The 24,082-nt window shown below is 40.9% G+C and overlaps 1 protein-coding gene across 5 annotated transcripts; it reads left to right on the forward strand.

Moving 5' to 3' along the window:
- The first annotated feature begins 2,683 nt into the window (after positions 1–2,683).
- Positions 2,684–23,857, forward strand: LOC122737392 (zinc finger protein 252-like). Of its 5 annotated transcripts, none has more exons than XM_043979896.1 (6): positions 2,684–2,783; positions 3,327–3,589; positions 11,466–11,557; positions 11,897–12,023; positions 12,626–12,739; positions 16,182–23,857. In XM_043979896.1, the coding sequence occupies exons 2-6, from the start codon at positions 3,409–3,411 to the stop codon at positions 18,440–18,442; spliced, it is 2,775 nt and encodes a 924-aa protein (XP_043835831.1). In that variant the 5' UTR covers positions 2,684–2,783; positions 3,327–3,408; the 3' UTR covers positions 18,443–23,857. The 5 variants fall into 5 exon arrangements, with proteins under 5 accessions (XP_043835831.1, XP_043835832.1, XP_043835833.1 ...); XM_043979897.1 differs by having other exon boundaries at positions 2,692–2,783; positions 3,419–3,589; XM_043979898.1 differs by lacking the exon at positions 2,684–2,783 and adding an exon at positions 10,663–10,791 and having other exon boundaries at positions 3,476–3,589.
- Positions 23,858–24,082: the final 225 nt, after the last annotated feature.

A 24,082-nucleotide genomic window follows, 5' to 3' on the forward strand; every position in this document is an offset into this window, starting at 1 on the left:
TCCCCAGGCATCTGTCCTTAACCCTGGATCAACATTTTAACCTTTCAGTTGGATGAAGGCATGCTTATCAAATATAGGAAGGGAATGAGGCTGAATACAGTATCAAATACTGAATGAATGATAGAATCAGAATTTTAAATCTATAAACTGAAATAATGGACTGAAAAAATTTAATTTAAGAGGTATAAATACAGTCTTACATTAAGTTTCAAAAAGTCAACTATAAACATACAGGATAGGGGAAAGGTGGCTTAAAAGCAGTTCATGCCAAAAACTTTAGTTGATTACAAGCTCAGCATGAATCAGTAGTGTGGAGTGGATACTAAAAATGTTAATGTAATCTTAGGTGACATTAACAGAAGTATTCTGTCCAGAACAAGGGAGGTAATACTTCAGCTGTACCCTGTGCTAGAGGTAATTAAATCCTTCCAAAAATGGACATTGCAAAACAGAAATCATGAGCTTTACCAGGAGATATGGGGTCTTCCTCCATTGTAAATTCTTTGATGACTAATAAGGTGAGGAGTCTGGCAGAAAGCTTCTCCACATTTATTATACTTATATCTTTCTCCAGTATGAATTCTCTGGTGGTTATGACCTCCTATTGAAGGCTTTATTACATTCATAAGGGTTTTCTCCAGTGTGAACTCTCTGGGGAATAATAAAGCTAAAGTTTGGATTGAAAACTTTCCCACATTCAATGCATTCATAGGGTTTTCTCTCCAGTATGACTCCTCTGATTATAAACAAGGGGTGAACACTCATGGAATGCTTTCCCATATTCATGACACTCATAAAGTTTTTCTCCAATATGAATTCTTTTATGTTGATGGAGGGCTGAAGTTTGGCTGAATGCTTTCCTATATTCATTACACTCATAAGGTTTCTCTCCAGTGTGAATTATTTTATGTCCAATAAAGTAAATTTTGTGAATGAAGGCTTTCCCACATTTATTACCCTCAAAGGCCTTCTCTCCTGTATGAATTTTCTGATGTTGAATAAAACCTGAATGCCATTGGAATGATTTTCCACATTACACACATATAAGGTTTCTCTCCCATGTGAACTCTCTGATGTTGAATAAATGATCTTGTACTGAAGGGTTTTCCACATCTATTACATTCATAGATTTTTTTCTCCTGTGTGAATTTTACTACGTCAAAAAAAGTATAAGCTTTCCCACAATGCTTTATATTCATAAGGTTTCCCTCATGTGTGAATGATGTGATGTCTAACAAGGTGAGCATTCTATCTAAGCCTTCTCGCAGTCATTACACTCATAAGATTGCATCCTATTATGAACTCTCTCATGATGGTTAAGAGCTCCAAATGAAAGTCTTCTCACAATCATTATATCTATAGGATCTCTTTCCAGTGTGAATTCTCTGATGCTCAATAAGGTGTGGCTCTGGCTGAAGACTCTTCCACAACAATGATATCATATCTGACCAATATGAACTCTCTGATTTTCAAAATGGATTGATATATGCTGTAATGGTGGACCATGTACATTTGATTTCTCTTGTACTCTCAAATGGTCTTGATCTTGTCTGAATCTTTGGCTTTGTAGATCATGTAGCTGAGGTTTTTCTCCTGTTGAAACTCTCTGATGGGTAGAAAGGTATTACCTTAAACAGACATTTCTCTCCAGATCATTATATCTCTGACCTTTCTTACCTTGGGTAGTTTTTGTGGATCTTTCTTAATGAACTAAACCCTCTTTCTTAGAAAAGGGATTTCTTCAGTTTTTCATCTGTAGTATTTCCCCCGATATGTTTCTAACCTGCCCACACATTCACAAGCATCAGGTCTTTTTGATATGACCTTCTGTAATTCCTCCACTAGAAATGTGCTTTTTTGAAGATAAAGCCTTGCTCTCAATCCTGGTCTTACAAACTGAAATAAGTTAAAAAAAAAAACACCCACAAAGGTCACCTTTTTTAGAATATTTTATTCACCTCCATACACTCTATGTTCTAGCCAGACTGGAACCCTCACCTTCCCCAACCTGTCTCTGGGTCTTTGTTCATACAATCTACCATAATACAAATTTCCCCCATCTCTGCCTATTAAACTCATCTTTCAAAGGAAAGCTCAGATATCATCTCTTCCATGAAGCTTTTCTAATTTGCCAGCTTGAAGAACTCTCTCCCTCCTCAATACTTTCACAATACTTTTTCTGGACCTCTTCTACATACTGGGTTCAAATCCTAGCTCAGACACTGGCTGTGTGACCATGGACAAGTCATTCAACCTCTCTGGGACTCAGTTTCCTTGACTGTAAAAGGAAGATAAGAGTGTGCCACTTCACAAGTTTGTTGTGAGGAATTTCTAAACAAAGCACAAAAGAACAAGAGTAACTGTTATTGACTTGGTTCTCTCGGGGTACACAGCTCGGCGGAGTGCCTGGAAGTGGGGCCAGTGCCCCGCCCCCTGCCCCCCCCAAGCCTCGGCTCCTCACCCGGGCAAGGAAGGGCTCAAGCGCCGCAGCCCGAAAAGGCCCCGCAGGCCTCAGGCGGACCGCCGCAGGAGGCCCCTGGACCCAGTCACAGAGCCGGAGTGGTCACCAAGCGAGGCCGAAACCCGCCCCGCGCCGGCCCGCCACCGAGACTTCGAGTCCTCCCGGAAGCCTAGAGCGGCGCGGGGGGCGCTCCCCGGGCCCGGATTGGGCGGGCACAGGCGACACTTCCGGTCCGGGTAGTCTGGCGCCCCGAGGGAAAGCCGTTCGGGGCTACGGGTCTGGTCCGGTTCCGTCTCCGTAGTCGGGGGCCCCGGCGCGGAGGGTGAGTCCCACCCGGGCCGAGGTGGCGAGGGAGGGTGTGTTTGAGGGGCCTTCGCCGCCTGTCACCTTTTACAGTGGAGGAAACTGAGGCCGGAGGAGGGAGGGGCTGTCAAGAACCGTTTTCTAGGAACTGAACCGAGGAGCGGGCCCGGCGTGCTAGTCTAGAGACCCGAGTTCATATCCTGATCCAGGCTCAGTGTGTGATCTTGGGCAAGTCAGTCCTCGCTGGGCCTCAGTTCCCTCATCTGCAGAATGGGGCCAATACCTCCACTTCCCATTTCACAGAACAAGCGCTTTGTAAAATCCTTTAAAAAACGCAAGCTTCCAATGATTGTCGTTCCTAATAAATGGGGAGAGTAACAGCTCCTACCTCCCAGGGTGGTTATGAGGATCCAGTGAGATAATATTTGCAAAGCGCTTAGCACTGTGCCTGACACAAAGTAAAGCGCTATATAAAAGTTAGCTATTGTTATGATTAATCATTAGCACTTTGCCACCTTCAAAGTACAACAGAAATCCTAGCTATTATTATTATTATACCTAGTTGTTGCACCCCGGTTCCGGTGGCCCCTGCCCTGGGGTTGCATGCACTCCCACAGTCCTGAACCTCACTTTCGGTGTCCCTGATGGTCCCAGGCTGTGCTCTGGGAAAGGCCGTGCTCTCAGAGGAGATGGAGATGGCTTCGCTGGGAGCTGGACCCGAATTATCTACTGCACCGACTCCTCAAGTCAACAATTCCCTGAGCACCCGACCCAGACCTCGGTGTCCTGAGATTCTGCTCCCCCTCCACGATGATCCCCATCAAGGTACTCTCAAGCTCCACCTCCTCTATCCAGGGTCTGCACTCCTTTCTCATTGTGCCACATAGCATACCTTCATTTTCCCTCTAAACTTCGGACTTTTCCCTGAGCCTGGAAATTCTGTGCCCTAAAATTTTCCTAGAAGAGGAATTGAGGAACCTAAGGAAACCTAGCTATAGTAAGTTTATATTTCTGAGCTCAAAGGAGAGAGGATTGTAATAATTACTTTGGAGATTAGAATGGATTCTTCATTAATCACTTAGAGTTTTTGTTATTGGGGGAAAACAGCACAATAGACACTAACTTTGAATTATTCAAGAGATAGCTGCTGGAAAGGAAAGTTGAATAGTCATCACATAGACAGGGCTTCTTAAACTTTTTCCACTTGCAACCTCGACCCCCCCCCCCCAACCCCCGGAAATTTTTATAAAATCCCAGGTATATTGGTATATAAAATAGGTGTACATAACCTTTTACTGTGCCAAATTTTTCGAGACCCCCACATTCAGTTATGCAACCTCATGTCGGGTTGTGACCCACAGCTTAAGAAGCTTTGGTAGAGAGGAAGAATTAATAATCATGAGACCTAGCCTTTTCCAAATCACTTCTCTCTGGGTCTCCTTTTTCTCACCTCCAAAATGATAGGACTCAAGCAAATGAACTCTAACATCCCTTACAGCTGTTGACAGTCTGATTCTTAGTAACTAAATGGGAATAACATTTAAGCAGCACAGAAGAAATTCACAAGGTTTAAGATGGAAATAGTTCTGTTTTATGGCAAGACTGGGATTAGTTCTCAGCCATAGTCACTCCTTGATCTTCGGAAGGCAGTTTATGTGGAAGAAAAGAGATGAGATCCCATAAAAGTAGATACTAGAAGGGGATGGGTAGAGACATATCCTTGAATTAGGGATCATAGATCATATAATCAAATTGTAGATTCTTTATGTCTTGCTATATCAGAAAATCACTCTTAAAGGACTCCTACCAAAAGCCTTCATGGCCATTTTATAACTTGTTAAGTACCCATTCTTAGCAAGGTTATCTCCTGTTACCCAGTGAATTCACAGAGAAATTTATTTTTCCACCTCAAGTTATTATGCTCTTTCAAGAAATACTGGATTTTGAGTTCAAATCCGGCCTCAGACACTTAACACTTATTATCTGTGTGACCCTGGGTAAGTCACTTAACCCCAATTGCCTCACCAAGTAAATAAATAAGTAAATAAATAAATAAATAAATATTGGATTTCATAAAATTGTAATTCATATCAGATTGCCCAAAGGTAATTAACAGACACTATTGTTTTTTAAAAAAAGACAGTACTGTTTATTCTCCTTATTTTCACTTGTGGGTCCCAAGATAGCCCTGTTTTACTTGTTCTGGCTTTTTCCTGATGCTGGTGAAAGCTAGGGTTAGCCTATCAAGCTCCTGAATATCTCTTTGATGTCACCCCATCTCTTCCAGAATGGTCTAATAATAAAAGTAATCTTGGATGACTTAAGTCTGTTCAGAGATAAACTTCTACACCATACCAACTTCTGATCTCCAGGTTCTAGGCAGCAAATGTATAACTCTTTTCTGATACTCTTTTAGTTGTCAGATCTATCCAAGCCTGTGTGGGAAATCCATTGCTCACCCTTATAGAATAACTTTGGGTTCTCCTTTGCCAATTCAATAAGTAACTTATTACTTAAAGGGAAATTCTATAATAATTCTATAATTCAGTAATTTGAAAATAACCCCTTTGCATTGTTTTTCTTTTTTTAATTGTTAAATTTTGTTTCTATCATGCAAAACCCCAATATATTCATGATTCAATCCTCCATAACATATAATACCTTCAAAGAGTTCAGCAAAACAGCATAAAAGGGTGATTGCCACTCTATGCAACTTTCTACCTTGGTTTACAGCTTATAAAAAGAACAGTATGTGTTTCATTAGTAATGGTGTTGTCCAGCAGTTTTTATCTGAGTTTTGTTGACATTTAAAGTTGTCTTTATTTACGTGGTTGTGGTAATTGTGTATATCACCTGGTCTGCCTTGTTTTTTCTATCTGTCACTTTGTACAAGTGTTCCCAAATTTCAGCTTTGTCTTTCCTTATGGCACAGTGAGACTCTTTTACATTTATATACTGCAGTTTGATCAGCTATTCCCCATTCATGGAGTATATGATATAATAACCCCATTTGGATATGCTATTGAGTTTCTGCTTTCTATTCTGATATTGTGACAGACATATAGAAAATACTAGGGCAGCTAGGTGGCACAGTGGATAAAGCACTGGCCCTGGATTCAGGAGGACCTGAGTTCAAATCCAGCCTCAGACGCTTGACACTTACTAGCTGTGTGACCCTGAGCAAGTCACTTAACCCTCATTGTCCCACCCCACCCCCCAAAAAAAGAAAAAAAAAGAAGTACTAGACATGGTTCTTGTAAGCCCTTAGAGAATAATAAATATTCAAAGTTAATTACATGTGGTCTTATGATTATTTAAGAGCTCAAGTATGTGGTAGTAATAATCATTGCACATTTCTATAGCAGTTTAATGTTTGCAAAGCACTTTCTCAAAACAACCATGGGAGGCCTGGTTTATAGATGTGGAAACTGAGGCTTAGGGTAGTCAAGGAGCTTGATAAAAGTCTGAAATCGTAGTACATATTGGAGCGAGGACTCCAACCTAGGTCTTTTGACTTTAAGGCTAATGCTCTTACCATTATACCGTGCTACCTCTTAAGTGGCAGGGGCTTTCAAAGACTGGTGATGTAGAAGCTGGAGTAATAGAGTAGAATTCATGGAAGAAGTGGGGAATTGAGGCTTGATGTGACGAATAGGATTTGGAGCCCCAGGTTGGAGTCATGGAAGGAACTTGACTTCTGTATGGAATAGTGAGGAGACAGGCCTGCCTGGGGTTTTGGTGAACAGTGAGATTAGAAAGGTAGGTCAGGGGCAGCTAGGTGGCACAGTGGATAAAGTACCAGCCCTGGATTCAGGAGGACCTAAGTTCAAATCCAGCCTCAGACACTTGACACTTACTGGCAGTGTGACCCTGGGCAAGTCACTTAACCCCCATTGCCCTGCAAAAAAACCAAACAAACAAAAAAGAAAGGTAGGCCAATGATCAGATTATAGGAAGGCTTGAGTGAGGAGTATAGACTTTGACTTGTGAGCCTAAGGGACATAAATGAAAAAGGTGTGATATTAGAAGGTTTATTTGGTATCCTTGTGCAGGATAAATAAAGGGAGAGAAAGTATTTTCAGAATACCAGCAAGGAGGTTGTTAAGGAAATCCAGGAATGAAGTAATGATGTAGGCAGTGACAATAGGGATGGAAAGAACATTCAGAAGAAGCCTATCAACCTTTAGAACATGACAGGCATGATTAGCTGTAGTATATAATTTGTATTGTAAGGCTTCCAAATTCAGACTTTTCACAGAAAAGACATTTGAAAGAAGTTTCTTTTGCATTTGAAAAAACAAGTATTCTTGGTTCATTTTTTTTTCTTTTTTGCAGGCCACTGGGGGTTAAGTGACTTGCCCAGGGTCACACAGCTAGTTAGTGTCAAGTGTTTGAGGCCAGATTTGAACTTGGATACTCCTGAATCCAAGGCTGGTGCTTAATCCACTGCGCCACCTAGCTGACCCTGTCTTGGTTCATTTTTACATCACTCACATGTTCTCTAAAAAAAATTCCTGCCTCAAGGCTGTTTGAAAGTCTTCCCTCTACTTTTTTTCTCATTACCAAAATTCCATCAATTAAAGACTTCTTTGGGTTAATAAATTTTAGTCCTTTTAACCTTTACTGTTAATTAACCATCCCAATTTTCATATTATCTTATGACCTCATGCCTTCAACTATCATTTCTTTATTAGATAATATTTGAACTATTACCTTATAATGTTCTGGGGGAAAGTACTTGGTGAACCACAAATTGCTATCAAAGCAGGACTTGGTCTTCCAGTTACCTGTTTTCTGTTACCTATCTTCTGTTTACTTAGTGAATAGAAAAGGGCATTCCCTTGGAAGAAGATGGGCCCAGTTTGTTGGGGGATAGAGAAGGCAGCATGAGCACACTAGGCAGGACAAGGGTTGTATGATAGGGAGATGGCAGGAGACTGCCCTGTCTCTCAGAGTGGTCACCAAACTTGTCCCTGTACCAACTGTGTAGATTTTCAGTTTGGCTCAGATTGTCCCTTTCCCACCTTCCACCTATTCATCCACTATAAGCATTTTGTCCCCCATCTCTTCTATAGGAAGTTTGTGACATGTGAAAGGGAATGAGGGAGTAAACATTGGTGCTGCCCTCCATAAACCCCAGTCAAATGGTATTTCCTCTTCCCACAGCTAGAATCTTCCTCATCCTCTTCTCCTAATGTCTGACTCAAGAATCGAAGGCTCTCTTCCCCTGTTAGTACTTTGTATTCCTCATCTCCATCCTTCCCGAATCCCCATTCTGCTCTGTGCTCCCCTTTCAGTATATCCTTTCCCCCATTCTATCATGAATACATTTTGCTTCATTTTAGAGCTTTTCCTGGCATTCTTCTCCAACTTGTTGCACTCATGGAACCTGGCTCCCCTTCCAGAAGACATTTGCATCCTTGGCCACCTTCTACAGTACTGGATGTGTCATTTCTCATGTCCCTGGACGGCTAGGCCAAGAAGAGGAGTATATATACTCTTTTTTTCTTTACTGACACTTCCAGGCCTTCCCTCTGTCAACATCACTCAGCAACATTTCCTCATTTGAGGTTTGCTCCATCCATTTGTATCTCCCTTTGTTCACCCAGTTTGCAGTTATCTGCTGACCTCCAGGCCATGCTGCCCCCTTTCTCACAGTGGTGAGCTCCTGCTTCACTGTCTTCCTTTCTTTACCAACTCCTGATCTCATAGTTGGAACTTCAAGACACATGTTGATGTCCCCTGGACACCCTGGCCTCCCTGTTCCTCAAGCTTTGGTGACCTGTACCTTCATTCCAGCCCTGCCACCCACAGGTTTGGTCATACCTTGACCTCACCATCAGTCATAACTGTTCTGCCTCCTTACTCCAGAACAGTAAAATTCTCCTCTCCTACCACAGCCTGTCAGCCATCTCTCACTCCTAAACCTATTTCTCAGTGACCTGAATAAATCATGCAATGTTTTTCTTCCTGCCACTGCCAAGTAAAGATTATGTAGCCTTAAAGTGGAGATTCCCCTCTTAGAAGAAAAAGGAAAGGGGCTTAAAGGATGCCTCTCCACTCTTCAGGTTATCAGAGGTAATAAAGTGTTCCTTTAAAAGCTTCATTGTGAAACAAAAAAGAAAAATGATCTGAAGAGCAAAGGAGAATTGTGACCTGTGTCAGGATGGTGTGTGGAAGAAGTGTGTGACACAAGAGTAAGGGAAGAAGGACCACTGGACACTCGGAGCTAAGTAATAGAATGAGGTTCATTCTGAGGAAGAGGAGGAGGAGGCAGCTGCTTGTCCGTAGGCAGTGGGGATATGGATCCACTGATGCTGTCAGGTGAGAGATCATCTCTTAAGGGTCAAGGGAAGATGAGATCAGTCATCGTGGTGCAATTCAGTTAAATATTTATGAAGCACGAGGCAGTGTGTTGTATTCAATGGAGAGCTGGTCTCAGAATCAGGAAGACCTGAATTCAAATCCTACCTCCAACATATACTGGCTGTGTAACTCTGGGCAAATAACTTACCATCTCAGGGCTCCAGGCAGCATTCCCCAACTAAACATTGTAGAAAAGGTGCCAGGTTACATTGGTGGAGAAAGTTCCTCACTGGGAGCACTTTCTACCAAAGAAATCAAAGATCAGTCAAAAAAATGTGCAAAGCTGGGAAGCTAGGTGGCGCAGTGGATAAAACACCAGCCCTGGATTCAGGAGGACCTGAGTTCAAATCTGGCCTCAGACATTTGACACTTACTAGCCATGTAACCCTGGGCAAGTCACTTAACCCCAATTGCCTCACCAAAAAAAAAATGTGCAAAGCATTTTCTAGGTGTTGGGGTACAGTGACAAAAACGAGTCCTTGCCTTCAAGGAGCTCATCATCTATTAATTTATAGCAAATATAAAATGTGAGCAAAGAAATAAGGGTGAAGAACACTCATGGCTGGGGAGATTGGAAAAGGCCATGTAGGGAGTGGCACCTGAGTTGATCCAAAACGGGGCTGGGGAGTTGAGGAGAGAGTATCCAGAAGTGGAGTAGAGAGGATAGTCTGCAAAGCTGTAGCCTGGGCTACTATCCCTGTTACTTCTAGGTTAATAAAAAAACTCCTCTGTTCAGCACTTTTGGCCTACACTATTGCTGTAGCTTCCCAATAGGTCTCTCCCTTTTTCCTCTTTAATACATCCTCCACACAGCTGTCAAAGTGACTTTCTTAAAAGCACCACTCCAGTACTTAACACAGGAAGCTACTCCCAGGCCAGGTGTCTTAGGGCACCACAGGCACTTGAGATGTGAAGAGAAACGAGGAGACATTCTGTTCTGGTCAAGGATGACAGGTGCAGAGAGTAGATCCAGAGCCCAATGTTGTCCAGCCTGTGGATCTCCCAGAAGTCCCACAGTTAAGACACCTCAACCACTGACAGTGGAGGAATTTCAATGCTCACCCATGGTTCCTCTGTAGAAGTTGGGGTTTTTTTACAGAACAAATATGTAGAAAGATTGTACTTTTTCCAGATTCTTGAATTTCTGGAATAGCTGGATGTATGCCATCAAGCATCCTTACCTTTAATTCCTGAAGGCCAAAGATCTGCCTAAAACTTCCCATCTGATAAGTATTGGTGAACCTCCTGTGTACACAGAATCTACTAAAGGCTCTGGGGGCCATTAGAAAATAGGACAGATTGTCTCTTCTTTCCAGGTTCTCACGAGGCAGTGGGGGGACAGGATACAGACACACAAGCCATCTAGAAAACAAGGTACACCATAAAGTTGTCCAGAGGTGCTGAAGGAAGAAACACAAAATGGAGATGAGTAGCTTCCTGTCTCCATAGAGTCGTCACAACAGCATACGTTTTCCTTCCTTGCTTCATAGACAAAGCCTTGGGCCAAAGCAAATTTGTATGTTTTGCTCTAGAGTGATGGGCTGTTCCCAGGATGGTGTGATCCTCTAGAGAAGGGGTCCTGGCCTCTCCATACATGCTCTGGGCTTTTCAGACTTCCCCTGTGGGCCTCAGCTCTTCCCCCAAGAAGAGAAACTATAGAGGTTTGATTCTTTGTGATTGCATATGATTCTCTATTGCTGGAGGGAACACATGTCTCTGGGAAAGGCCACACGAAAACTTGGGCAGCTTTTGCTAGGGATTTGAGAATGTACTGACTCTTTCTGGGCCTTCCTTCAGGGGCCACAGAAATAGGCTTGACCCAAGTGGAGGGACTGCTGGGGTCAGAGAGGGGAGGAGGTGAGGGACAGGGCTGAGCAGGTGGGGTTCAGGCACTGGTGGCTTGCATAATAATCAATAGTAGATTTTGTGATTGTTGGGAGGAAACTGGAGATACTAGAGTTAGGCAAGTGAAGTTTTGTTAAGTAAGACTTTCTGGAGGCGATTTTTGGGAACAAAAGGCATAAAGTGGGCATGATAAGACAAGGGCTCAATGTTTTAGTCCATCTCATTTCCCATTTAACACAAGCTTTCCTCAAAGACTTTTACTTCTGATGTCTTCATGGTATAATACAGCCATCTTGCATTCACAGTTGTAGGGGCTTACAGTTTGACATATACCATCAGCAGTCAGTGACAGCAATTCTTAGGTCATAGGATCTCTCTGTCCCCTTACAGAAAACAGTTGGGGAATCTGTAAGTGAAATAGTAGGAGAGCCATGAGAAAGGCTGGAACCTTCCTATCTTCCTCCTCTCATGATCCTTTTTCTTCTCCCAGGTCCACTTGATCCCCCCGTTCCTGCCCATCTTCCTGAGTGGAGCCTAGGAGACCAAGCAATAATAGCTGAGTCCTTGCCAGCCAGGCTCCAGGTGAGCTATACTTCCTGAAATTTTATTGCTACTCTGGTACCATTATGGTCTCAGCACCTTCCTTGTGCTGGAAGGGAGCTTCTATATACAGTGACTCATCCCTCTCTCTCACATATATACTCACAAAATAGTTTATTGACATTGTTGACATAGTGATTAGAACAGAGTAGCTGTTCAGTGAGTTATCTTTCCCAGGAAGCTGTGGAATGAGGACCTCCATATAGACTGTTCTCTGGCTCTTTCCCCAGTTAATGGTTTGCAGACATTGGCTTCCCCCTTTACCCAAGTGCCAAGCATTGACAGTCTTCTTGAAGCTACAATAGCACTCTGTTGTTTCAGACATCTCTGATGTTCAAGGATGTGGCCGTGTACCTCACCAGGGAGGAATGGGGCTGTCTCGGCCCTGCCCAGAGGGGCCTCTATAGGGATGTGATGCTGGAGAATTACGGGAACCTGGTCTCATTGGGTAAGGCCTCTCCCTGGGATGCAAATCTGAATTTCTTAGATTCTTGCTTTGTGAGTAGTCTAGGATTGGAAAGGCTTGGTAGTATTTGGGTTCAGGGTTCAGCAATCAGAGATGCCTAGTCCTATCTGGGTTTAAACACAGGGTACTTCTGTTTCCTATTACCAAGCCACAGGTATATTTGTTCAGAGCAGGAAATGGACAGTTCTCTTGATTTCTCCCTAAATCTACACCTTCCCCATCATCTGGGTTATCTATCCTAGGCCCAGAATTCTTTTCCCAGGGTCTAGTGTGGACATCCCCAGAGATGGAAGTTTTCCACCCCAAAAAGGAGAAAGGACATGGAGGTCATGGTTTTTTGTTCCCAGATCACCAACTCCCTGCCCCACCTCCCCCAGGGGAACACAGTCCTTAGATCCCTTCAGAGAGTGCATAGGCCTTACTATCACGGCCTTGTGAGATGTTACCTTGGTATAAAAATTTTAAATGATCTTATAACAGTCTTCTTATTTGCCCCATGCAAACCCCAGGGTTGGGACTGAGTTTAGGATAGTTCTGGGTGTCTGTGAAATACTACCTGGAGCTATTTTCTTCCTCACAAACAGGATTCTCAGTATCCAAACCTGATGTGATTTCCCAGCTGGAAAAGGGGGAAGAGCCATGGGTCCTGGATACCCAGGGAGCTGGAGGGAGAGAGATCCTGAAAAGTGACTCTTCAGGTGAGTGGATGAGCACCACCTCCTTCCTTCTGTTACTGTACATTTCCTGTGTACTCATCAGGGTACTAGACATTGTTGTTTGAGCTAATTTATCTTTCCAAAGCTAAGCCTTCCCCTTGTGCTCTTGATCCCATCCCTTCTTTTTCTTCCAGAATTCTTCTCCATCACTTATTCTCCTAAGGGGTGGGGGGGAGCCCATAACCTCGTTACTTGTTTAACTCTCACCTTCCAATTATTGTGAAAAGCCTCAGAGGAAGTATCTTCTACCCCATCTCTTTACCACCCATCCATTTGGTAAAACCCCTGTAATCTGGCTTCTTATATACCTCTGCTAATATTTTGCTTTCAGAGGTCATCTTTGACTCTTTTTCTTGTTAAAAGAATTGTGTCTTATTTTTGTTGATACCTTCTGTTTTTGTCCCACAACTTTCATGTTCCCCCAGTCTTCTGTTTTCTTGACTAAATACCCTATTTTTCTTCAGTCATTTCTCATAAGGCTTTCACCATGCTGGCTGCCCTTCTCAGGATACTCTTCAGCTTAGCATGTCTTTCCTAAATTATGGTTCCTCAGATTGAACACAGTACCCTGGATGAGGTCTGACAAGGCAGAGTACCATGGGACCATCACCTTCCTGTTCTTGGAAGCTGTGCCCCTCTTACTGCACCCCAAGATTCCATTAGCTTTTGACTGCCATATTACACTGATAACTCATGTTGAGCTTGAAATACATTAAAACCATTCAGATCTTTTTCAGAACAACTACAATTCAATTATGTCTTTCCCTTCTTGTACAGGTGAAGTTATTTCTTTTTTTACCCAAGCATAAGATATATTTCTCTCTTGAATTTCATCTTATTAGATTCAGCCCAATGCTCTTAACATGTTGAGATCTTTTTGGATTCTGACTGTCATATAGCTATCTAGAATAAAATTTCCCCTTGTTGATTTCTCCACCTTTTGAAGAATGAACTTATTATTAAATCATGTCAAACAAGCATTAGCTGCCCCTCTCTTGACAGAGCTCTAGCAGATGCCTGAATTGTTGAAGTCTCTGATCACTATATTATCATGCTTCTGGGCCAGGCCTGTGACTTCTTTTCCAAAGTCATCATCATCTATTTCCTCTTTCTGTCCTAGTAAGATACTCCAATGACAAAATCATTTTCATTTCTCCTTACACTGACCTTCACCCAATCATCTCTTCTTTTGGTTCCTCTATTTCTTCACCTAAGTATACCTTAATATACAATGCTCCCTGACTCCTAACTCCCCTATTACCTATCCTGTTTCTCCTGAATAAAGAATACTCATCCCCAGAACTAGTCATGGGTTTCAACCATAGCTACAGTGTTAAATTTCCCTCCTTAGACTAGCACTCTTATACACACACACACACACACACACACACACACACACACACACACACACACACACATATATATATATATATATATATATATATATATACACACACACACACACACATGTATATGTGTGTATATAGAGATAGATAGATAGATAGACAGACAGACATTTGAGGCCGGGGGTTTTACTAGCTCTTTTCTTGTATTTTGTGTCCTATGCACTTAAGGGTGTCTCAACTTTTGTTCTTACTTCATGAAACTACTTTTTCTGTGTTATCTAGATTAATGGCATCAAACACAAATAGAAATAGGCCCACTAACCACTTTTCCTCAAGGTTCACATTATTTTTACATAAGCAGAAAGTTCCTTCTGGTAGCTGGGAATCAGTTTCAGAATGGCAGGGCCCCATAACTTCCTTGCCTTTTAGGGATGAAATTATTGTCAAGGAAAGCTAGGAAACATTTAAGTTGTGCTTCTTTTGGTAGAAAGAGCTCAAACAGCTAAAGTTGCCTATTACTACTATATTATCCCTCCGTGCTGCCAAGCTTATGATCTATTTCTTGAAATCTTTATCTCTTTTTCCAGGAGTTTTATAATATAATATCTTGGCAAGAGGCATCATGGTATAGTGGGAAATGTGCTGGATATGGCATTAGATAACCTGGGGTTTGAATCCTGGTTCTACTCCGTACAACCTATGTGACCTTAAGTAAATTGCTCAATCCCTCTGGACCCATTTCCCCATCACTAAAATGTGGGTGGAACTAGATGCTTTTTATGGTCTCTTCTGGTTCTAAATCAATGATCCTATGATAATATCGATCCTATTTCTGTCTCTGTTGATATTTATCTTTTTTTCATGCTTCCTTCAAATGCTTTCCTCTATACTTCCTCCCCCCAGTTCCTGGATTTACTGGGATTTATTGACCTTTTATCTCTGTCCATTTCAATTCCTGCAGCACCTCTCTTGTTTTCAAGGATTCATCAAAGATCACTAATAAGAACTCAATAATCATTTCCATAAGTTCCTTCAGCACCTTAGTATATAGTTTGTCCAGGTTTTATGACCTGGACTCTTTGAGGGCAATCTGCATGAGAAGCATTTCTAATTTGATAGGACTTGACAGAACTTGTACTCTACTAGAGTACAAGTAAGATTTGTAGTAGTCAGTTTGAAAAACATACCATTATGAGACATTAGAAGAGAACTTTAGTGAAGGTACTAGTGTCACTTTTTTTCTCAACACTCTAGGTTATTTCAGTTCAACAAATAATTTATTGAGTTCTTGCTATGCAAGTTTCAAGTAACCTAAGTTAAATGATTTGTTCATATGTTAGCAAGATACTTTTGTTCAATATTTGAGTGATTACTATGTTCCAGGCACATAAGAGGTAATTTCTTACACATAAAAGTTATTTCCCATTTATAATATATATGAGAGGGCAGCTAGTTGGCGCAGTGGATAAAGCACCGGCCCTGGATTCAGGAGTACCTGAGTTCAAATCCAGACTCAGACACTTTACACTTAACTAGTTGTGTGACCCTGGGCAAGTCACTTAACCCTCATTGCCCTGTAATTAAAAACAAAAAAAAAAAGTAAAAACAAACCTTACTGTGAACACACAGTCCCTGGGGTATTAAGCCCATCATTTTCACAAAGTATAATTTCTGGCATATAATATATATGAGAAAGAAATATACATTGAGTTGCTTTTCTTCATATTCTCTCTTAACTACCTTTATGATCACCACTCCCATACTCCCAGGAACACATGTTGTTACTTTTCTTCTTCACTTAGCTTGTTTTCCTTCAAACTCCTATCACTTTATAGGCTTTCCTTATTCTCTGGGCTACCCTTCCCCTATTAGTGCTTTCCCCCCATTTTGATCATTTTCTCCCCTAGAAAGCCACCCTTTCTCACTTTCTGCAGGCTATGAGACTGTTATTGAAATCTGTCAAAACCATACTAGGAAGTATTTGTTTCATTGAGGTTTTCATCTTTTTGCCCTAGTAGTCTCTCTTCAGCCAGAATAAAAAAATGTATGACATTTATATTTTGTGTTCAATGTTTCAGGTTGTGAGACCAAAACTAAAAAGGAGTTGTCTCTAAAACAGAAAATATCTGAAAAAATGGAGTTACAGGGGATGATACTGGGAAGACTCAAGGGACCTGAATTTGGAGAGTCCTATAAAATTGAGAATCAATTAGAAAAACATTGGGAAAAACCTGTAGTGGGAACCCTGAGGAAATCCCTTTCCCTGGAAAGAAATTGCAAGCCAGTGACAGTGATTCCCATGAAAATGTCTACCAGAGTGAGAGGTCAGGAATGTAATGAATTTGGAAGACGCTTAAACCTGACTTCAAAACATGTTAGACTCCAGAGGGTTCCCAGAAGTGAAAAAAACCATCAATGTACAACTTGTGGCCAAACGTTCAAAAAGAATTCAGACTTTATTAATCATCAGAGTATCCATACAAGAGAGAAAACTTGTAAACTTAATATATATGGAAAAATGCCCAGACAGAATTTAATTAGTATTGAACATCAGCGACCTCACAACACAGAGAAACCCTATGAGTGTAATGAATGTGGAAAAGCTTTCAGCCAGAACAGAACACTTATCCAGCATGAGAGAATTCATACTGGAGAGAAACCCTTTGAGTGTGGTGAATGTGGAAAAACTTTTAGTCGCAGTTCTATCCTTACTAAACATCAGAGGATTCACACTGGTGAGAAACCCTACAAATGTAATGAATGTGGAAAAGCCTTCAGTGCTCGTTCATACTTTTTTCAACATTGTAAAATTCATACTGGAGAGAAACCCTATGAGTGTAATGACTGTGGGAAGGCCTTTAGTACTAGATCATCATTTATTCAACATGGTAAAATTCATACTGGAGAGAAACCTCATGAATGCCATCAGTGTGGGAAAGCCTTTAGTCATAGTTCTAATCTTATTCATCACCAGAGAGTTCATACTGGAGAAAAACCCTATCAGTGTAAAGAATGTGAGAAAGCCTTTAGTAGGCACTCACATCTTATTCAACATCAGAGAATTCACACTGGAGAAAAACCATATGAGTGTAATGACTGTGGGAAAGCCTTCAGTGCACGTTTATCCCTTATTCAGCATCAGAGAATTCATACTGGAGAAAAACCGTATAAATGTAATGAGTGTGGCAAAACATTCAGCTTAAATAGAACTCTTATTGTGCACCAAAGGATTCACACTGGAGAGAAACCCTATGAGTGTAATGAATGTGGGAAATCCTTCAGCCAACGCTCACAAGTTATCCAACACAAGAGAATTCACACTGGAGAGAAACCATATGTATGTCATGAATGTGGAAAATCCTTTAGTGCACGTCTGTCTCTTATTCAACATCAAAGAATTCATACTGGAGAGAAACCATATGAGTGTAATGAATGTGGCAAAACCTTTAGCCAGAAAGGTCACCTTATTCAGCATCAGAGAATTCACACAGGAGAGAAACCCTATGAGTGTAATGAATGTGGGAAAGCCTTTAGTCAGAGCTTTAATCTTATTCATCATCAGAGAACACATAATGGAGAGAAACCCTATGAATGTAATGAATGTGATAAAGCATTCAGTGTGCTTTCTTCCCTTGTTCAACATCAGAGAGTACATAATGGAGAGAAACCCTATGAATGTAATAAATGTGGGAAAGCCTTTAGTCAGGGTTCACACCTTATTCAACATCAGAGAAGTCACACTGGAGAGAAACCATATGAGTGTAATGAATGTGGGAAAACCTTTGGCCAGATTTCAACTCTTATTAAACATGAGAGAACACATAATGGTGAGAAACCTTATGAGTGTAACGAATGTGGAAAAGCCTTCAGCCAAAGTGCACACCTTATTCGACATAGAAGAATTCACACTGGAGAAAATCCCTATGAGTGTAATGACTGTGGGAAAGCCTTCAATGTACGTTCATCACTTATTCAGCACCAGAGAATACACACTGGAGAGAAACCTTATGAGTGTAATGAATGTGGGAAAGCCTTCAGTCAGCACTCACAATTTATTCAGCACCAGAGAATTCACACTGGGGAGAAGCCCTATGTTTGTAATGAATGTGATAAATCCTTCAGCGCACGCTTATCACTTATCCAACATAAGAGAATTCACACTGGAGAAAAACCCTACGAATGCAGTGTATGTGGGAAATCATTCCGGCAAAGCTCTCATCTTATTCGACATCAGAGGATTCATAGTGGAGAGCGACCCTTTGCATGTGATGAATGTGGAAAAACCTTCAGCCAGAGAATAACTCTTATTAGCCATGAAAAGATCCACACCAGAGAGTAATCTTATGAATGTAGTGCACATGAAGAAATATTTAGTATGCACTCATTTTACATTCAACATCACAAAATTCACACCAGGGAGAAAGTAACATTGTGAATATAATTTGAGAAAGTTCTCTTTGCACTCACAAAATTTTACATTATAAAGTTTACAGTGAAGAGAAATTCTGTGAAAAAACTGTCACTTCATGACTTTTCTACAAATTTAGCACTCAAATTTTTTTTCTCACCCTTCAAAATGTTAATCATAGAAGTTTTGTACATTGCCACCTGGTGGCAATGGGGTGTCTAAATTACGCATTCTAAACTCCAAGGTATGTGCCTTCCCTGAGATTCAAAAAGTGGCTTTCTGCTCAAAGCTTCAGAGATTTAACCACAAATTAATGCATCATTTATAAAAATAAAGTCTCACTATTGAAACTTAAAATCAAGCAGCTTTAAACACATAGTATTAAGAAAAATAGAAATTTTAGAGCATACTTTCAAACAAATTTCTGTATTCTATTAATTGTTATACCTAGTTTCCCCTTCTTTTACCATTGAACTTTATTTTTGTTATTCTGGACTCCTCTCACTCAAATGTATGCTGAAACAAACTTACTCTTTTTTTTTTTTAGTTCAGTTTATTTAAATAATTTCGTAGAACCTGAGAATATTTTATGTAAATTCAAGCTCCACCAGAAGTCATAGCAGTTGGTATACTTATCAAATTTGCAGGCAACATTGGGTGAAAGAATAAGGATCTGGAAAGATCTCAATAGGCCAAAAACAATGGGCTAACTCTAAAGATGAAATTAAACAGAGATTAATAGAAAATCTGGCACTTTAGGTTAAAAAAATCAACTGTACAAGCACAGGTGGATGAGACCTGGCTTAACAGCAGTTAATGTAAAAATACCTGAGTCTTTTAGAGTACTGTGAATTCATATTGAATGGTAGCTAGAAAAAGCCAATCTGATCTTAAACTATTAATGTTGGCATAATGTTCAGAACAAAAAGGGGATATGTTCTCTGCCCATCATCAGACAACACATAGAATACTGCGTTCTTAGACTATTTTAAAGGAGATATTGACAAACACTTAAGAGAGTAATTAGAGTGACTTGAAACTATCATGTGAGGAATCTTAGATTTAGAGCTGAAAGGGACTTCAGAGATCACAGTTCAACCCCACTCATTTTAACGTATGAAGAAATATGCCTACAGATAGGAAGTGACTTGTCCAAGGTCACACAGGTACTAAGTGACAAGGCTGGTATTTGAACCTAATTCCTCTATATCCATATCCAGTATTTCTCTACACAACTTTCACCTCTCAGCAGAGAATGTTTAGGCTGGAGTGGGGGGTGGGGGTGGATCTCGAGGATATGAGAAGACATTATCAACTGTCTTGAAATATTTGAAGGGCTATCATATAGAAGAAATTAAATTTGTTCTTCATGACCCTCAAAAGTAGAACTGATACCAATAGTTGAATATCAGAACATATTTCAGCATAAGGAGTAATTTCCTTCCAATTAGAGCTGCCTCAGAGTGGAATATCCTGCCCCAGAAAGTAGCAGGTTCTCCACATGAAAGCATTTGTCAGGAACAGTATAAAGGGAATTTCTTTTTGGATATTGATTGATAACCTCAGAGGTCTTTTCCATCTGATTCTGTGAGTAATCTGAAAAGTTAGGTGAGAAAATATCTATTTCATATGTGGGGATAGGAAGAGACATGGTAACTTTTATATACCTGATACAAAGATAGAATTTTGAACAAACTGGCATTTGATACATATTTCTGGTATTGGAAGTTGGAACAGTATATTCTGAGTAGCAAGTAGAAGAAAGAAGTAATTGTAACAGGTCTGTATATCCATGTACTGGCATGGCATGGCAGAAAGAGCGCTGGACTTGGAATTAGCAGGTCTGAACTCAAGGCTTGACTCTGACACTTCTTACCTTTGTGACTGAGGGAAAGTCACTTCACCCTCTTGAGTTGTTTCCTCATATGTAATACATAGGTAATAATGTGCCACTTATCTTGTAGGGTTGTGAGCAAATTGCTTCAAGAACCCAAAGGACAGGGGCAGCTAGGTGGCACAGTGGATAAAGCACCGGCCCTGGAGTCAGGAGTACCTGAGTTCAAATCCGGCCTCAGACACTTAACACTAGCTGTGTGACCCTGGGCAAGTCACTTAACCCCAATTGCCTCACTTAAAAAAAAAAAAAGAACCCAAAGGACTATGAGAATTAAGGGCTATATAAATGTAAGCCATTATTTTGCTGATAAAGGAGCTGCTCAACAGGCAATTTTCATGTTTTCTTAAGTTTCTGATTTCTCTTCTGAAGCTATAGGTATCAGTATTCTGAGGGTCTTATCAGTTATCTTGGCATATCTAAGCTCAGTTCTGTTTCTTATGACAGTACCCTTCATATATCTGTCCTAAGGCTGATAATGGCTTTAGGCAGTTGCCTTTTATTCATTCTAGGGACCAATTTACATGCACTTATATAAGTCATAACCTACAACAACTGCTACATAACTGAAAGAAAAAAAGATTTAAAGCTTAAGGTGGCTAAAAGGAAGTAGAATCTGAAGTTGTGAAAGAAGGGAGTCAAATGAGTCCCTAATCCTGAGGTCATTACCTGCATCTGAGAGCAGCCCCAGGAGTTTTGATACCAAGGGTCTCAGAAGCCCTAGAACCCAAAATAAATCCCAGGAGTCAGACAAGACTGTTAAGATTAGGGGAGAAGGGGCAGCTAGGTGATGCAATGGATGAAGCATTGGCCCTGAATTCAGGAGGACCCGAGTTCAAATTCAGCCTCAGACACTTGACACTAGCTGCGTGACCCTGGGAAAGTCACTTAACCCTCATTACCCCAGAAAAAGAAAAAACAACACCTCAGAAACAAAACAAAGATTAGGGGAGAAGAAAAAAGAACATTATGAGTTCTGTGTAAAATTCAGGTTAGATTAATTTGAAAAAGGAAATTAAAAGATTGGTGAAAAGGGCACTGAATTTGAAATCAAATATCCAGGCTCAGATTCCAGTTCTGCCACCTAATATAATAATTGACATCTAGCACTTCACATATTGCTTCTAGTTCTGCACCTCAGGGCCAAGCAGAACAAGGCAAAAGCTGTTTCAATTTAAATGTTTCTTTAAAAGATTATTCCTTATAAAAGGGAGCTGGGGAAGCATTGTAATTTCAACCATCCCTAGTTTCTGCACTGCTGCTCGGACTAGATGACCATACTATGTTAATGATACCTGGCAACAGTATACCTAAAAAGGGGCAGCTAGGTGGTGCAATGGATAAAGCACCGTCCCTGGATTCAGGAGGACCTGAGTTGAAATCTGGCCTCAGACCCTTGACACTTACTAGCTGTGTGACCCTGGGCAAGTCACTTAACCCTCATTGCCCCGGGGGGGGGGGGGCAATATACCTAAAGAAAGAAGCAGCCACTTACAAGACATCTACTGAATGTGTCCAAAACCCAGCCTAATCAGACTCCATTCAAAGTAAAAGTCCCAGGAGCTTCATTCTCACTTGTGAGTATCTTCTTAGGCTTGCCCATGACTATTAGAACTGCCAAGGAGAAAGGGTTTTTGTGTCCTTTTTCTCAAACTTTTTGTTCCAAGATTCCATTTCCCCTTTCCTCTGTGAGGGGGAAAAAAAGGAATAACAAGAGCTGATACTTGGAGCATAAAAATGTTGGAGATATATACCCAATCAGTAGGAGCTATTTTTAATGTTTTATTTTAAGCTCATTCCCTCCCGTTCTCTCCCCATCTGTTCTTCTTAGCTCTGACTTCATATAAATACAAGGCTGAATTTACTTAGCTGAGGACAGCCTAATGTCACTTTCGTAGCTTTGCAGGGCTCCTCCTCTTTGTATTGTGTGACTGGAACCTTCTTTTTGCTTCTCTTAATGTTAGATTTTATAATTATGTTGTTCTTAATTGTTTAAAAAATTATAAGGAAAGGACCCTTTCCACTTTCCATCTTTATTACATTTTTTAATTACAATGGCAGGCTTAATTGTATTGCCTAATTGCAGTTCCTGCAATTTTAGGAACAAGAAAGCTGGAGACCTCTGTAGCTTTTTGGTTACATTAGTCTGGTGTGAAGCAGAGTTCTCAGTCTAGCAATAGGCAGAAGAAGGCCAGCAAAACTGATCAGAGAAAGCATCGGCAAGAGCTCCATATGCCCAGAGTTTCAGGATAAAGACAATCTATAGTCCTTTCTTTGTTCATAGCCATAAGGGCCTTAGAAGAGGAAGAGAGGATCATTCTTCTGGCTCCAATCAGAGAAAACTGAGCACCCTGGAGAATCATCCCAACCAGAGAGACTTCATTGGAGAAAATACCCAGGCTCCAAGAGTGAACAAGGGGATAGTTGGAGTCAGTATTTACAGACCCTTGTTTTGGCCAATGATATAGCCTTGAAGGAGACAATATGGTTAACTCTATATGGATCATGTTCCATGAGCCTATAAGTAGAGATTTCCCTGCTGAAGCCTGAGGGAGTTAGGAATAGTGGAAATTAGCATCTGTTCCTTAAAGGCTTTGGTGATGTTACAGAATGGGGTTGTAAAAATGCTGGGAATTACATTTCAAAAGCTAGGAAACCATTCATTATATGTCTGAATTAGAGCCAAGTGGAACAGTTTCCATGAGCAATGGTAATGCAGCTGGAAGGGATCCATTGGCCTTTAAGCAGATTAGCGAGCAAAAACAATCCAAGTGTTATACTGACATCTATCTCTGTAATACTAAAAGAACCAAAGAAAGGCCTTCCAAGCAAATTCTGAGGAAGTCCTGCCATTGCCATCATCTTGGCTAGATCCTTATTTCTCTACTGAGACAAGTAGCTAAATAAGAATTAGCACTATTAGGGAGCAGCTAGGTGGCACAGTAGATAAGACACCGGCCCTGGATTCAGGAGGACCTGAGTTCAAATCTGACCTCAGACACTTGACACTAGCTGTGTGACCCTGGACAAATCACTTAACCCTCATTGCCCCCCCTCCCCCCAAAAAAGAATTAGCACTATTCAAAAATGGTTTGTAATAATATAGACCTTTGTATCTGAAGAGAATTATAGGAGGGAGCTAGGTGGCACAGTGGATAAAGCACTGGCCCTGAATTTAGGAGGACCTGAGTTCAAATCCAGCCTCAGACACTTGATACTGGACAAGTCACTTAATCCCCATTACCTGCCCCCCCCAAAAAAAAACAAACAAAAAAGAATTATAACCCTATTGATCAAGCATACATTAGATTGTTTAGTAATGACTGGGGAAATTTTGGCTGGTGTTTTAGTGGGAATCTCTTGAAGCTCATCTTATTACTATCCTATCTCAGAACTACCACAATCCTCCCCTTGCTTCTCCACTCCCATGGAAAAAGGGTTGAATAAATCAAGACTGGACATACTTTTAAAATATTGTGCATCCTGGATCTACTAGGTTTTCTCCTGCATAACATGAAGACTTTCATATTATTCATCTGCATAACTGATTAAATGTAATTAAATATCACCTATCTTCCAGAACAATAACATACCTTAAGTTCATTTGTGTAGTATGCTACTCATAGTGATTCCATATGGAACAAAGTAGGTAATAATCTCACTGTTCTGTCCTGGTA

Source organism: Dromiciops gliroides, chromosome 1, assembly GCF_019393635.1.
Source record: "Dromiciops gliroides isolate mDroGli1 chromosome 1, mDroGli1.pri, whole genome shotgun sequence".
In the NCBI taxonomy this organism is placed as follows: Eukaryota; Metazoa; Chordata; class Mammalia; order Microbiotheria; family Microbiotheriidae; genus Dromiciops; species Dromiciops gliroides.

Coding starts and splice junctions, on each gene's coding strand:
- LOC122737392 (XM_043979896.1), top strand. CDS start 3,409: ATGGTCCCAGGCTGTGCTCTGGGAAAGGCCGTGCTCTCAGAGGAGATG. Junction 3,590..11,465: donor CCACGATGATCCCCATCAAG/GTACTCTCAAGC, acceptor TTCTTCTCCCAG/GTCCACTTGATCCCCCCGTT. Junction 11,558..11,896: donor CCTTGCCAGCCAGGCTCCAG/GTGAGCTATACT, acceptor CTGTTGTTTCAG/ACATCTCTGATGTTCAAGGA.